The following is a 16,611-nucleotide window of genomic DNA, read 5'->3' as shown; positions in this document are numbered from 1 at the left end:
AAACTACTTTTACGGTGGTGGTGGAGCCACGAATTGTGGCTCCAACCGGCTCCTCCCGCAGGCCCACGTCCAGCACTTAACTTTTACCACCGAACTTCGAAGAAATTACAACCATTTGGCCACCGCTAGCTTTTCCCCAGATGCGTACCGCATCGGCCCGCACACGTCGCCAACCGCTCCTTCTCCCTCCTGTTGTCTCCCCCTCGCCAACCATTTATTTATTTTCACATGAACTAAAATCGTAAACTAAGTGCAAACATAGAATTTAGCTGCACAAACACATCAAATAGTTAAGGGTATATTGAATATATGATCTCTTCAATCCATTCATGAAAAATAAGGTGAAGCCGTTTTGCCAAATATTTTTCAAAACGGGTTCAGCTCCACCAAAGAAGCCCCTCCACGAGAGAAGCTGGATTCGGAGCCCTTTTTAGATGAGCTGCAGCCTTGCTAAACGGGCTTATAGTAATGGTTACATTCTCAGGTAGAGGCAAAAATTATTATATATAAAAAGTTGTATACTCAAACAAACAATGAACGACGCAACTTTACCTCACATTCCGCCCCTGCCACATCCCTACTAACAGCCTCCGTCACTTTGACACAATATTCATACCATAAGGCCTAAGAAATAGGATGGAAAAGAATAAAAAGTCAGAATATGAGGTCCAGAGATAAAACAGAATTGAAAATTAAAGATTTGTGAGTAGGCCCGAGGGGCTGCCGCTCAAGTCGCCCGCAAGGGCGACTCTCGCTGCCGCCATACCTATAGCCCCTCTCTTTTGTCTCCCAACACCTTGCCGCAACCGAAGCACGTCCCCGCCGTGCAGGCACAAGGACGACGGCAGCGGGGTCTCCTCCCACAAATTTCCCTCCTCCCTCGAGTCCTCTTCCTCAACCAAGAAGGCAACCATGGCCAGGCGAGCTTTGGTGGTTGCAACCGGTTCGCCTGGCTTAATGCCGGTGCCGGCAGCGGTGATATGTTCTTAGCCATTATCTTCCTCACTGGAAGCGTCATCGTAGAACCTTCTATTTTGAGGGTTGGGTGAAAATCTCTTCGGTCTTCCGGTCGAGCGATGGTGGTATCTATTCGACGTCATCCCCTTGGTGAAGGCATCGTTTCGAAGATCCCCTCATGCCACCATTCACAACAACCGCACATGGTGATGCTTATGCATTCGGGTGCCTCCTGTTCTCCATTGCTCCTACACTTCTTTATTCTAGCGGGTAATGGTTGTTGACTTTCATCGTGGCTTGGTGAGTGTCCCTCATTTGGCATCTCTGCAACGTTGGCACTCTTTTTGTTGATGGTACCATCAAATCTTATGCCGGGTGGTGTTTCCACCTATATTGCCGTTCCCCTCAAGGCTTCCTACCCTTGTATGGCGTTGGACGACAGCATGTGGATCCTGGATATGCTGCAAAAGGTGTTACAATAAGCTCCAAGGGAGATCATCATGTCCAGTGAATTTTGGTGTGCGCGCCTCCCACCATCTTTACTCCCCATTCCGCTGGCCTGACCCTCAGATCGAGAGGGTGACAGCGGAACGGCGTAGTTACAAGAGATGGTGTGGAGGTGCAATGACCATAGCTTACTTGGCGAGCATGTTGTTCAATGATGGTTACGATCAGGCGATCGGTGGCCGTTTCATCAGTTGTCATCATGGCTTGTGTTTCGAAGCGTCTGGTTGTATCTTCTCAGTTATTGTTTCTGATTGTATCGCTCCCTTATTTTCCCTGCTAAAAATGTTGTAATGTTTTGGCCTGCTCAAGGCTCTTCAATGAAATTCAGGTAGAGGTTCTTTCTCCATTGTCCCTTAAAAAAAAGAATATGAGGTCCAAAGCCATATATAAAATGTCAGAACAACATGCATCAGCCAATGCTCCGGTCAGGCTCGATGTCGGCACAGCAGGAATGGGCATGGCTTAATTCATCTCCAGGCTCTCTTGCATTGAGGAAGGGGCCATTGCACTAATGTAACTCAAATTCGAAAGGAAAAAATTGAAGAAAAATGATAATACATCGCTTCAAGTGATGAGAGGAAGTCTACCATGAAGTCGTATCCCTCCTTCAGTCCTGCTGCTTGGCATCCGGTTTTCCACATTTGAAGAAAAAAGTGCAGGGCGTGCTCTGAAAGGGCAAGCAAGCAAGCAGGGGCAGTACAGCCCCCACACGGCTCGTACCTAAACTTAACTTCGGCTTGTCTTGCCTGATGGACTGATTGATGAGATCAGATATGACGTAATGGACGCTTTCGGATCCGTTCGAGAGAATGTAGCTAATACTGCCATTTTTTTTTGAAAGATAACACTGCCATTTCGAGAAGGTAACTAAAATAATAGCGGTGATTATTGCTTAACTAATATTACTAGAATTGGTTTTGAAACTCTGTACTAGATATTAGAATGCAGTCCCAGTACTTGGTATGTCTCTTTGTTCTCCAAATGATTAACCAAATGATGCCGCTAATAATCAACGTCTCCATGTCGTCCTTCCGCTCTTCCTCTTCCACTAGGAGAAAGAAGCTTCTTCTGGTGAGGACATCTAGTACAGGCAATTGGTCTCACTCTCACTTACCCGGGCCCCACATGATTACGCCACCTCTGATCTCGTCAGACAAAATACAGCCTTTCTTGCTCCCAATTTTGTCCTCAAGCATGCAATTTGACCATTTTGACTCGATAATTTGTCTTAGCTAGCAGCAATTTGCTGTTTGCATATCTTGCCGTTTAATATTGCCAATGTGGTCATTTAATTTTTAACAATTTTCTGGGCGGCCTTGTTCCTTGTTTGCCCTTTCTCTTGTTAATGCAGAGTCATGGTGTAGCGCCCGTGGTGGGGCCGAAGCTTTTCTTTCTGCTAGATTTCAATCTCTCGGTTTTCAAGGCAGGATCATTTTGGGTTGGGCCTGCCCCACCCATGGCCTCAAGCCCAGCCCAAGCCAGGCGGAGTTATTGGATAAGCTTGGGCAGAGAGATATGTAATAAGTAAGTCGGAAAAAAGTAAGGCCCACTGAAAAAAGTTTACACATATATTTTTTTTCACATGCAAAATTGATTAGATTAGGCCACCTGGCTTGAACCTGCAAAATTGATAAGGCCGCCTGGCCCTATTCAAGGTCCGGCCCTAGGCGCGAAGCAATCCAGCCCTTTGTTGGTCCGACCCAGCCCGCAAAATGCTCGGAGCTCAACATGAAGCCTGAGGTGACCGGTGGTGTAGTTTGGGAGAGAGACATGCAGCTGAACAAGAGTGGATGATATTATGTTCCCAGAAGGCAACCCACCAGATTGCAGTAGTCTTCTAGAAAGGCTGCTTTCCAAGTTTCCAGTAGTCAACTTGGCTGTCCTCCTGAAGGCAATTCGCTTTGATCAGTAGTTCTATTGGCAAACAGTGGCCAGTGCTTTTACTTTCTCTAGAAGACCTGTCACCGTCACTTCAACTGCTGACGACGGCTTGTGCTGATGCGCACGTGGTTAATTGCCCCCAAGATCACTCACTCTTCGTGGTGACATCAGTTCTGATCTCAGCATCAGACAAAACCAAACCAAGCCGTGTCTACCAGGATGCTCTTCGCTCCCAACAATCCTATCCTATATATACCTCTCCTCTCCATGGATCAGAGCACGCTTCAACACAACCGAAACATCTACAGCTCTCTCTCTCTCTCTCACACACACACAAGCAGATCAAGGGATCAAAATATGGGTTCAGTCTCGGGCGCCCTCCTGGCGGTGCTCGTCTCGACGCTGCTGATCAGGGTGCTGTTCCTTCTGGTGTGGAAGCCCTTCACCGTTGCCAGGTGGTTCAGGGGCCAGGGCGTCGGCGGCCCGGGCTACAGGTTCTTCGTCGGCTCCGTGCCGGAGATCAGGCGGATGAAGGCCGCCGGGAGCGAGGTCGTCCTCGACGCCGGCTCCCACGACTTCATCCCCATCGTGCAGCCGCAGTTCCGCAAATGGGTCGCCGATTATGGTATGTATGCATGTATAGGCATACTCAATTACACAAAAAATTGCCCATAATTCAGTAATGATGATTTCCTGTTCGCATTATGTGTTTGTGTGGTGGTTCAGGGAAGACATTCCTGTACTGGTTCGGGGCCGTGCCGACCGTCTGCGTCGCCGACGTCGACCTGGTGAAGCAGGTGCTTGCGGAGAGGACGGGCCTGTTCCCCAAGAACTACCTCAACGCCAACCTGGAGGCGCTCCTGGGCAAGGGCCTCGTCCTCGTCAACGGCGAAGACTGGAAGCGCCACCGCAAGGTGGTGCACCCGGCCTTCAATCTCGAGAAGCTCAAGGTCTGATGATGAACAAGCAAACCTTCAATTCATTCCCTGAATAACATAGTGCATGCTTTCTTTTCGCTAACCTCGTCTCTTCCGCAGGCGATGTCCGTGGTCATGGCGGACTTGGCGGAGCGGATGATGCAGCAATGGCAGTCTCAGATACAGAAGGCCGCCAGCCATCAGGCTGAAGTTGAACTGAGCAGCGAGTTCTCCGAGCTGACCTCGAATGTGATCGCGCACACGGCCTTCGGGAGCAGCTACAAGCAGGGCAAAGAGGTCTTCTCCGCGCAGAAGGAGCTCCAAGAACTGGCATTCTCGGCAGCGCTTGATATCCCGATTCCTGATCGGTTAAGGTAGCATATTCAGACAACACTTGTAAAATTTGTAATGCATGCTACTTTGTGAAAATATGAATTACTAATCGATTTATTATTATTTGTTATCTTTTTCGAATACACGAAGGAAACTCAAATTCCCATCAAGCAAGAGGAGCATGCGAGTTCAGAAACTGGACGGGAAGGTGAGGAGCATGCTCATGGAGATAATCCAAGGACGCCTTGCTGAGAAGGATACCAAAGGATACGGCAACGATCTGCTCGGGCTGATGCTGGAGGCCCGCGCTCTGGAGCAGGAAGGGCACCAGATGCTCACCACCCAGGAGATCGTCGACGAGTGCAAGACCTTCTTCTTCGCGGGGCAGGACACGACCTCGCACCTCCTCACCTGGACCATGTTCCTGCTGAGCAGGTACCCCGACTGGCAAGGGAAGCTAAGGGAGGAGGTGCTGAGAGAGTGCGGCGATGCAGTACCAAATCCTGACACGGTCGCCAAGCTCAAACTGGTAAATAAAACTTTTATATCTTTTCGTATCATTTCCAGTCTAAATTCTCAAAAGCAGTTTCGCAAACTGTAGAAACAACTGCTCGATTCGACACTGATGTATCCTTTGCTGTTCAGGTTAACATGGTGCTTCTTGAGTCGCTGAGGCTCTACAGCCCGGTGGTGTTCATAAGAAGAGCTGCCGGTTCAGACATTCAGCTCGGCAGCATAAGGGTGCCCAAGGGAACCCTGCTTTCGATACCGATCGCGTTGCTGCACCGGGACAAGGACGTCTGGGGCCATGACGCCGACGAGTTCAACCCTGCCAGGTTCGAGCACGGCGTCTCCAAGGCCGCCGCCAACCACCCCAACGCCCTGCTGTCCTTCTCCCAGGGGCCCAGGGCCTGCATTGGGCAGAACTTCGCGATGCTCGAGGCGCGTATTGGGATCGCCATGATACTCCAGAAGTTCTCCTTCGAGCTCTCGCCCAAGTATGTCCACGCGCCCAAGGAAGCCATCACCCTGATGCCCAGGTTCGGGCTCCCCATGATTCTGAGGAACCTTCACGAGTGAGATGAACCGTAGAAATACTGATGCGGCCACAAAACACATCTTTATTTTCTATAAGGTTTGTATAACAAATAAACGGGACGCTTGTGGCTGTTTTGGGTATGTGATGCTTTTGTATGCCTGTACTACTTGCTTTACTCTGTAGACATGGAGACAACCTGCAAGTAATAATTGTTTGCTTCCTATCTATATGTATGCCCATTTGCTTGCAGAATGATATAGTACTTTCATATGTGCTTTTTCCTTTGTCGTTTAATAAATTTCTCTATTTATATATATACACGCGCTTGTAGCTAGTTCTACATGGGTATCTCATGATGTACCAATCTAATTCGAGTTAGCAGAAATTTTTGAAGATTTTTTTGCTAAGTTTATACTTCATATGAATTTTTTTCCTGATAAGTTTTTTCCACAAATTCATGAACACGACAAAATTCAATAGTGATTGACTACACTAACTGAATGGTCAAGATGGCCTGCGGAAACATTACTCCCTCCTGATACAAATACTTGAAACTTTGATTGAAATCAGATCAAACTTTTAAAACTTTGATCATCAACAGTTTTAAAAATATTTAGTTTAAGAACATAAAAATCGTATGCCCGATTTGTCTTAGAATAGTGGTCAAAACTAAATTGAATACCACAACATGTCAATATGAAAGTATTTATCACCAAAGTAGTATAACAATATACGTTGATAGCTGATAGTTTCACTGTGAGAACTTCAAATTTTTCCTAGAAAAATATACACGCACATTCATAGTTCTTTCATAGAGGAACTTCGATATCTTAGGCACCGACAGCATGACATTCCTCCTAACATTATATTGAACAAATCTTATTATTACTAATTGGAGATTTCTATTGGAGCCTATATGGTAATCCTCATAGGACATGGTACAGGAGATCAAAAACACTGACCATCAATATTGTGCACTCAATCATTATTGACAACAATAGTCATTGTGGATCTAATTTCTTTCAAAATAATCAATCTCTGTCATAAGAATACAATATAAAATAAGCATTGAATTTACACTAAATTAACCATTTGAGTTAATACGAAAAAATAACATAAAGTAATACAACTTAAAGTAACCATTAAACTTGCAGTGAATTAACCATTTGGGTTAATATGAAAAATAACATAAAGTAGCCACTAAAATTACCCACAGTTGTCAATATTAAAATACTCTGAAGTAACACTCTAAATTTGTATCTAAAATTACCCTCTACCATTATTGATATATGAAAAGTGTAACTAAAACTTGCTACTTTAGATACATTTATTTTGTTTTTGCTAAACCATTACAACATATCTACATTCATAGGCTAAATGTGAGCACTTCAACTTTTTAGAAAATATATGTTTACAATTATTTCTTAACTCTGATAGAGGAAATTTGACATCTATAATAGTGTAGCCAAAATGCATATTTATATCATGTAGTAACTATGAGCACAATCTAGGACATACAAGCCAAATCATAATAAAATCCAAAGAGACATCATGCAATAGTAGGTAAAATATGCAATTAAGTTTTAGAGTATGTAAGATCCGAATTGGAAAGTCAAAATATAGATTAATGAAATCACTCATGATAGATAGGGAATAACAGGAGCTGGCATAGCTCAAGGTAAGGTTTTTACTAAACGCATGCATGTCAAATGCACATGAAGGTAGGTTGGAAAGGAAAAAGTAATGAATGCGGATGGAAAAGCATATATAAATGGTAACCAAAGTCTATCTAAATTGATATTTTTTCCCAAAGACATGGGATTATGTCAATTTGATTCGAATGCAACTTGTACATTCATAGTTACACTAGGTCATACCTTTTGAGGCATTCAAAACATAATTGACCTTGTTGTGGAGATGATTTAGGTAGCAAATGGGGTAGTATCACAAAAACTTTCTAGAAGATCAAAATTGTTATTTTAGTTTTTCTGTTAATTGTAATGCTTCGGTAGCAGTTTCTAATTGTAGATCATCATGATGTTATTAGTTAAGTAATGTAGTGGTAGTGAATGTAGAATCTAGTAGGTTTAAGTTCTCTGGATTATCATCATGATGCATGTGTAGTATGTAACATTAACTTCATTGAGTTATATATAATGCGTTTAAATAAATATCTAATATATGTATTTAAATAGATATTGCAGATGTCTTGCCTACGAGAATTATATGTTATAGTTCCATATTACTGAGCTTTCTTCAAAATCATTGTACGATTTATCAAAAGCAATCTACAATATTCACTGAAACAATTAATTGTGTCTTTATTGTGATTAATATTGAGAAAATAATGAGGAACTAACATTTCTTACATGCATACTCATTTATACATAATATAGTTCCACATATCCTTGGAGATTTTTATGCATGCAGGAATTAGACTAAATAAAGAGAACACACTCAAAACCATGGAAACACACTTCCAATAAATCAAGACTTGCCATATGGACACCACAAGGATCAACGGGCCCACAACCAAGGCCAAACCGCCTCCACTCAGCATGGGACACTGACCAAAGACCAAAGGATGCACTTGTCAGCAATCTGGCCGAAGATGATGGCGACAGTAGGTTGGCCGAACCACTGGTTCGGAACTGACCTTCTCACGCCTCGCCTCCATCCACCACATGTCACCTCCAAAAAGACTCCTAAGTCAATTTTGATGGTTTTTGGTGCTAGATTACCGGTCACAACCGCCTTTGCAAGCCTATAAATACAAGGAGGTGTATCTCATTTGAACACAAAACAAGATGTAGCCATTCTCCCCTCTTTGTGAAGTTCTCTAGGCTAGTGGAGTTTAGGTGAAGAGTAGCTGTACTTAAGGGTCTCCAAGTCCTCTTGGAGAATTGGGTATGATTTGTATCCTTTTCTTTCTTGTAAGACTTTGAGTTATGCCATAAAGTTAGCTTCTTTATCTTAGCATGTATTTGGTTCATATGCTTCTTGCAAGTCATGTGATACTTTCATAGTTTATGCTTGTATCATAAACCTTTCATGTTTAGACAAGTAAATCTAGTGCAACAGCATCGGTTCATCACCCTTAATCGGGTGCTCTAGTACTAAGACTCCTGATAAAGACGGATGTTCTTGCGTGAGGCTAGAGTAGTAATCATAGCGCAGACATGGTGTCTGGGCTAAAGTTTATATTTAAATACGGGTCTACTCCACAGTATGCAGAGGTAGACGATAGGTGGTGATAGCACTGTCCGTCCTTTGTAATCCTCCACGTTCAGATAGGACATAAGAGGTTCATAAAGTGCCGTAATGGGCTAGCGACTCCTCTGTCAGTCATATTCTGGTTTGTCAGTAGTGCCTGGGAGCCTAGTGCTGTGTCCTAAACATGTGTATGTATATGTGTGTATAAGTTGAGCTATGCATGCTTTAAGTATAGAAGTATACCAGCATCCCTATTTCCATCTTCTTAGATCCTTCTTTTTGAGTTTGGTCTCTCTTGTGTGTCACACTACCTCTCTACCATATTATCAATTACCCATATTTAGACTTTGGATATCCAATCAAGATATTCTCTTGAATTCAATAATTCTTTAACTGCCACCTTCCCTACAAAAATATAAACATGACTCCCTGAATCTTATGGGTAAAATTCTATAATAGTATTTCGCGCTCTTGCGGATTTATCTATGATCGTAAGAAATACCAACAATTAATGAGCCAGTCTGCTTGCACAACGATCTATCCTCTCTTATGAAGGTGGATGGATGTTGCTTTGCTACCGAAACACATAGTCATTTCGCATATAGTTACACCTTAATGAGGGTTCCACAAAGAGCGTGTTACATACGGTTTGTTTTGTAGAACTATTTGTAACGGTACCTCAAGACTCATGGTTGGTCCACTCTATGTGCAACCCTTTCGACTATATGGATGGGAAACCTTTGGATATGTAGTTTTTTCTTTACCATATTTACTATATGTTTTTTCATAATGTATTGTGACACAAGACTTCTATGCTCTTCAACATTAGCTCTAGAAAAATACTAATGAGATAATGTGGCATAACACAAATTAGTGTAACACTCTCCCTAATTCATTCTAGATTATACCAGATCCACATGATGGTTGTAATGTGGTGAATCATGCTCTGAATCTTATTGTCAGGATGCTATGCAATTAAATAAGAATGTTGGGTCATTCTAAAAACATTAAACATAGAAAATAATAAATGCAAGAACTAAAATATTTAACTAAGATGCTTGCAACTAACAAATGGATGACTCCAATTGAAGATAAAGGCTGTTAGGCATTGGCTAATCTATAAATTCCATTGGGTATGGAGACATGCACTCTATCTTATTGCTAATATGAGGGCAAAGCCTAATATGAGAAATAGGTGTTATCACATCTTGCTTCTCCTTGTAACCCAACTGTTTAATTTGCAATGCGAGTGATTCATTTTAGAGAACCACTTTACAAAATAAGTATAGAATCATTTTCCTTTGAAAAACTATTTGGGAGAGCTCCTCCGGAAATTAGCCTAGAAGTTGCTCTGGGAGCTCTGCCAAACAGGGCCTATGCATAACTAAGTGTAGGGATGATATCGAATGGCAACATTAATTTCCTATTAAGCAAGTATCCTGCACTTACTAGAGGACAAGCAAGATTTAAGCATGGGATTGTTGACACTCATTAACTATACCGTTTTGGTAGTGTTTTAATGGTATTATTGTACTAATTCTTATACTAATTTGCCACTTGGCATATGAAATAACCCCATATTCACATGTGTGTTGAATTTTGGAGTATATTATAAAATAGCAGGAAATATGATATAAATAGGTGGGATTTTTTTTGTTCAAGCTTGATTTGGGCCTGAACTTCTGATGATGCAAGGAACCCACATGAAAAAGATGAGCACCAAAAGGCCCTAGAACATGGTAAGATGATCATCTTAGAGCTTAAAGGCCAATTGGCCTAGCCCAATTCAGGATCCAAACGTGGCACACTCGATAAACCTTTATTCCAGAAGATTTAGGAGTGAAACATTTGATATTTTGACAAGTTAAAATCATGGTTGAGCCAAAAGAACCTCAAAATTGGAAGATCAAAGTCCCATGGGTGTAGTGGATACTATACATGCCATATCTCCCACATCTGAACTATGATCAGGGTGAATTTGGTATATGAACAGATCAGCTCGAAAAGATTTACAAAAGCTTTGGGTGTTTGAGGTCAGGATCCTCTAGGCATTTAGGCTTGGACCCACCTAGGATGATTGGCTTGGCTGTTTCCTTGCTCCGGTTGATGTGCCTTTCGTCCCACGGTACCTTTAGGGTATAAATATCCCCTTCCTCAACTAGACATCAGCATCCAGTCACTAGAACTCTAGGAAACCCATGAACAAACGCCATAGGAAAAACTGAGGGCCACCTCAACTCTTGGAAGTTGTCTACAAGATGACTGAGGCTATATCCTAGCCACCATGGCTTCCCAATATAGTTGTGTCATGGTGGAGCTCGGAAGCCAGTAGCAGATCGTTGATGGTAGGTGATGATCTAATACATCTATCATGGGAGCAATGATCTTTGTGTCATCCGATCAGATCAGTTAGCGACTCGATGCATCCTTTTATGTATTCTTCTACCATGAATGTTTTTACCCTTAGTATAATTCATGGTTAGACTACATAGCATACTTTATATAACCATGGTGATTTGATCTAGCATGTTGACCCTTTATCGTAGCTAGACACATTCATTTATGGTCATGCCCTTAGAATCTCTCGCGTAAGATGGTAGGATCACGATAGGATTCAGGTGATTAGTGAGGCAGTCAGTACTCAGGGGTACACCAGAGGCAGTAGTTTAAAGATTGCTTTGGATGAGATACATGCTATGCTTTATTGTTGGATAGAACCGCAACTGGGAATATGCTCTTGCTATCTTCGGTTATGTTATTTATTTGTATATGTGAATGTGATCAACCTGTGTTCATATATATAATTCATCATAACATCAGGTTTATCTCTTATATGCAATCAACACTTCATGTTAGGATTGATTCTTTAGGATAGAAAGAAAATCGTAGTTGGTCCGCCATTGATCCATGAATTGATAAATTTTAAAAGGAATACTCTAAGGGAAATTATAATGATCCGTGCGCTTGCGGATAATAATTAGTGTGCTTAAGAGCTATCATTGTCAACAATGAAGCGGAAGCAAGAATTTAGGTCTCCAAGATATTTCAGTTGTTGTTCTAGTCAATTTCGTTAAGGGATAAAGGAGATTGCAATAAAGTGGTGGCACGGTGGTTGAAGCACATGAGCACAATAAAAGTGAACATACCAGTGGATAAATAAAGTTGGATATTCTCTTTGTCGGAGGAATTCTCCAGCCGGGTGGCGGAAAGCACCCACCTAATCCTAGTTAAGGATGGGTTTGGAGGAGACTTAGGAGCGCTCGATCAGTGGTCAGATGAACGCAGGAAGGACACGAAGATTTAGAGTGGTTCGGGCCGCCGGAGCGTAATACCCTACGTCCACTTTGGTGTTGTATTGGCTGCGTGAGCCTGAATGGAAAGCAGCATAAGCTTGTGTGTTTCTGATTGCTGAGCCTTATCTTCTAACGAGTGCACTCTCCCTTTTATAGTTCAAGGGGAGTGCTTACACTGTGCGGGACCCCGACAGGTGGGCCCGGCCAACAGGGGCCGTTCTACGAGAGATAAGGAGGTCTTCTCCTCGAGCTCCTCTCCGTAGTCCTCTCGATCGAGAAGTTGATGTGCGTATCCACAGCCAGGATATGGCTGTGTACAGCCTTGTCTTGCACAGTGTCCGGTGCCAGCGTTGCCCAACAGTGAAGCCGTGCTGTCACTGTTGGGATGGAACCTCCTGTCAGGCGGTGAAGCAGCGCTGACCCGGTGCGTGTGCACTGTTACAGCGCACGCCTTAGCACGCCTATTACAGACCATCATCACGCGTGCAGTGCCGTGACAGGACTGTACACAGTCCGCGCACTGTGCACGGTGATATGACGCGCCGCCTTCAGATCAGGCGGGCTTACCGTGGTGTCAGCTTACCTGCCCCGTGTGCCAGTGGCAGGCCGCACCTTTTGACTTGGGCGCGCCCGGCTCAGCTACCGCATTTAATGCTGGTAGGTGGGCTGGTGACTCGCGAAGGGCCTCCAGCCGCAGGTACGCGGCAGAGCCAGTCCCACTCCCTCTGTCAAGCGGCTCGTGGCGGCACCGGACCCCTCCCCGGAGGAAGGGGAGTCCGGGCCCTTCGAGTCCAGTTGAGGGAGCCTGGCCCGTGATGGTCCGGTTATCACACGTAGCGGCCTCGGACCCCCTGGGGGGTCCGGGGCCGCGGGGGCAACCCAAAAGCCGTCTTGCCCTCCTTGGTGCACAGGGGCCCCGGGCTTCCCAGAGCTCGAGGAGGGTCCGGAGACCGTGGCCCCAGCTGTCAGGCCCGGGTCGCATGCCACGTCACCCAGAGGGAGAGGAGGGGGTTATGGATTACGAGACGCCAGGGGCCTGGACACCCTAGCAGGAGGTACCCCTGTCTGTATGTACCGACAGAGGCCCCCGGGCCCACCTTGGGTGAGGGATGAACCCGCAGGTGGGGCCAAATCCCAGCTTCACGCTGGGTGGACAGCTCGTTCCCGCCGGGTAAGGGCATGGATGTCCTTTCGCCCAAAGTGGGATCCCCGAGGGGCCCCTCCCGCGCCCGCGGCGCACGCGTCAGGCGGTTCAGATTCTTGTCTTATTCGAGCCCGTCCAGCGGCCTGGGCGGTTCGGATTCCGCCTTTCCCCCATACCCCCAGCGGTCACGCCTCTGACTGGTGGGCCCGGGCCCACCGGTCAAAGGGTATGAGAGGAGCGGGCCTGGTGCAGGCAACCGTTCGGCTTCTCCTCGGTCGTCGTGGGCGCGAGAAGGCAGCGGCCTTTTGCATAAAAGGTATGCGCCGAAGGGAGCGGCTACCTTTTCGCTCTCGCCAACAACAGACGCCGTAGCGCCCTTTCGTCTCCGCATCCCTTCTCGCGATCGGCTTCCTTGCGCCCGGCTCCTCTCTCTTCCTTGCACCTTCGCAATCCACCCCAAAAATCACCATGGCTTCGCTTCCTTTCCCGCGCCGCTTCCAGAGCCAGGAACAGTTGGACGCGGTGCGGCGCCTTCTGGGGTGGACCGCGCCGGCGAACGCCAGGAAGGTCAGGGCCGGCCAGGTTCCCCCCCCCGACCTTGCCACGGGGGAGTTCGTCCTTTTCAATTCGTACATTATGTGCGGGTTGGTTCCTCCGATCTCCTCCTTCTTCCTCCTGCTCCTGGAGGAGTTCGGCCTCCAACTTCATCATCTCACCCCCCATTCCGTCCTCCTCGCGGCGGTCTTCGCCCACCTTATGGAGATGTTCGTGGGGGTGTGACCCTGCACCACCATCTTCAAACATTTCTATTCCCTGGTCGGGACCGGGAAGAAGCGCGGCGAGATTGGCGCTTATTACTTCCAGCTCCGGCACGGGATGGCGGGCTCTTACATCGCCGCCTTCTCCAGCTCCAAGTGGGAGGACTGGCGTGAAGGCTGGGTCATTGCGGTAACCGACCCCCACGACCGCCTGGAACTGCCGACGGGGGGCCCCCAGAGCGACCGGAGCACTTGGAAGGCCAGGCCGACAATACCTTCGGAGCTCGACCCGGTGCTGTACCGGATCAAGAAGCTGGCAAGGGGCGGCCTGACTTCTATGATGGTGCTGGGCGACTTCCTGAAGCGGCGAATCGCCCTCCTGCAGCAGCGGTCCCGGATGGCCTACGTGTACACGGGGCTTAACGACTGCTGCAGGATCGCGCGCGGGCCCGGCGGTGACTTCACCAGGGCGGAACTGGAGGCGGCGGTCCGGGCGGTGACCGGCGAGACGTTCATTCCCGAGTCCCTGGTCCTCCCGAGCGGGGTGAAGGCCCTGTGCGAGGACCAGGCACTGCGGTCCTCGGTCCTGGCGTCGATGCCGACCCTAGACGAGGGCGGCCTGGCGGTCCGGCAACTGGGGGGCGACCCCAACCGCGGGCTCCAGATCCCTGGTGCTACGCCGGACCGCCAGCAATGCACCAACGACGGTCCCGGGGGGCCAGGACCCAGAGGTCCGGCCCCCAGCGGGAAAGGGAAGGAGAAGGCGCCGGTGCCAGAGCACCGGCAGAAGGGCAACGCTGGTGCTCCCCCGACAGAAGGACGCGGTGAGGCCCAGGGGCCAGCACCGGCGCGGAGCAGCCAACCCGAAGGGAGCAAATCCCGGAGGCTCCAGCGAGGCGATGGCTCCTTGGTCGGGGAGCCGGCGCCCAAGCGCCAGAAGACCGCGGGGGCGGAGGAGCAGAGCGGGGCTGCACCTCCTCCACCGCAACACCGGCCTCCCCCGAGACGACAGACTCCACCGCCACCACCACCAGAGCGGCGGCCCGCGACACCACCACCACCGTCCGAGGTCAGGCCACAGTCCCCATCGCCGCCGCCAGGAGGCTCAAAGGCCGGGGACGCACCCCAAAGGTCCGGGGGGTCCTCGGCAGGGATGAAGGTTCCCCCAGCCGCCCGGGGCAGATGGGAGTGGTGCGACTTCTCGTAAGTAAATTTGTCAAGGTTTTTCATTTCCTTTCTTGGCTTCCGGTCCTTAACCATATAGGTGATACGGCAGGCCGCAATTTTCAGACGTACCACCTGGGGGGGACCGGCCCCCAGCCAGCGTCGGGACCCTCGGCGCCGTCCCCAGCAGGTCCCCCGCCTGAAGCAGCTCCAGAAGCTACCGGACCCATGGGCCCGGAGCCGGATGCCTCCACCCCGCCACGACCCGAAGCTGCCCCCCAGGAGGAGGCCACCAAGGCCGCTGCTGCTATGGAGGCAGCGGCCGCAGCTTCAGGTGACGAGGCCGGGCCCTCACCAGCCGAGCCGACAGCTGAGGGGGCCGCTGCCACGGTGGAGGCTGCAGCGCCGGAGGCAGCAAAGGTGGCGGCACCGGAGGTAGCGGAAGAGGCGGAGGAGGCGGCACCAGGGATCGCCGAAGTTGGCAGCAGCGTCTCCCCACCGGCAGAGGAGGAGGAACCGGAGGTGGTGCTAGGGAGGCGCCTCCTCCCAAGCACAGCGGAGGTCCCTCTCCCCCGGCTCATAGCCAAATGCCACCAAGCTCAGCAGGAGCTAGAGGCTGGTATGCGCCGGGAGTGGGAGAAGCTGGAGGCAGAACGCCACCGACTCTCCGACTGGGAGGTTCGCCTAGGTGACCGCATCAACTCCGTCTCTGCCCGCTACGCCGAGGAGCGCGCCAAGCTCGTGCATGGGTGCGAGCTTCTGCAGGAGCAGCTGGAGCAAGCTCGCGTCCGAGAGGCGGCGGTGCTCCAGCGGGAGAAGGCGGCCACACGGCGGGAAACAGAGGCTCTCCAGGGGCTGATCGCCGTGGAGAGGCTGAAGGAGGCGGCGGCGGACAGGGAGCGGGCCGCCCGGGAGCTGGCAGACGCGGCGAGGGAAGCGTTTGCAACGGCCAAGGTGCAACAGGCCGCCCTCGCGGATCAGGCGGCGGCGGCAGCAAAGAAAGAAGAAGAGCTGGCCGCCCGAGAAGCAGAGGAGGTGGCCCGGCTGTAGGAGCTCCAGAAGCGGGAAGAGGCCGTGGAGGAGGAGCTGGCAGCCGGGAACCGGAGGCTCCAGGAACGCGAGGCAGCGCTCCAGGAGAGGGAGGCCAAGGTGGAGGGGCTCCTGGCAGAGCAGCGCGCCGGCATCAACCAATTAACAAGATGGGTTGGTGTGGTGAACCCTCTGCTAGAAGCGCTCGGGGCCAACCCCATCTGGGTACCGGAGGCTCCTTCACCATATGGCGCCGCACTCCAGTTGCTGGACTCCACCGCCAGGTGGCTACAGGATGCGGAGGCCGGCCTCTAGGACCTCCTGGAGGCAGAGGGTCGAGTAGTTGCCCGGGAGATGGCGGAGTACATCCTCACCA

At 48.8% G+C, this 16,611-nt stretch overlaps 1 protein-coding gene across 1 annotated transcript; it reads left to right on the top strand.

The window, feature by feature from the left end:
- Positions 1 to 3,638: 3,638 nt before the first annotated feature.
- LOC112894222 (cytochrome P450 709B2-like) lies at positions 3,639 to 5,886 on the top strand. The gene is made up of 5 exons (XM_025961859.1): positions 3,639 to 3,970; positions 4,072 to 4,295; positions 4,383 to 4,636; positions 4,746 to 5,124; positions 5,241 to 5,886. The coding sequence occupies exons 1-5, from the start codon at positions 3,703 to 3,705 to the stop codon at positions 5,673 to 5,675; spliced, it is 1,560 nt and encodes a 519-aa protein (XP_025817644.1). The 5' UTR covers positions 3,639 to 3,702; the 3' UTR covers positions 5,676 to 5,886.
- The last annotated feature ends 10,725 nt before the right edge of the window (positions 5,887 to 16,611 follow it).

Source organism: Panicum hallii, chromosome 5, assembly GCF_002211085.1.
Source record: "Panicum hallii strain FIL2 chromosome 5, PHallii_v3.1, whole genome shotgun sequence".
Lineage (NCBI taxonomy): Eukaryota > Viridiplantae > Streptophyta > Magnoliopsida > Poales > Poaceae > Panicum > Panicum hallii.
The sequence above is the reverse complement of the archived record's forward strand: the minus strand, read 5'-3'. Positions and strand labels throughout refer to the sequence as shown.

Bases quoted from the DNA above. Each gene is read 5' to 3' on its own strand.
- LOC112894222 (XM_025961859.1), top strand. From the start codon at position 3,703: ATGGGTTCAGTCTCGGGCGCCCTCCTGGCGGTGCTCGTCTCGACGCTG. The intron at 3,971-4,071 runs GTATGTATGCAT...GTGGTGGTTCAG, and splicing joins CAAATGGGTCGCCGATTATG to GGAAGACATTCCTGTACTGG. The intron at 4,296-4,382 runs GTCTGATGATGA...TCTCTTCCGCAG, and splicing joins TCAATCTCGAGAAGCTCAAG to GCGATGTCCGTGGTCATGGC.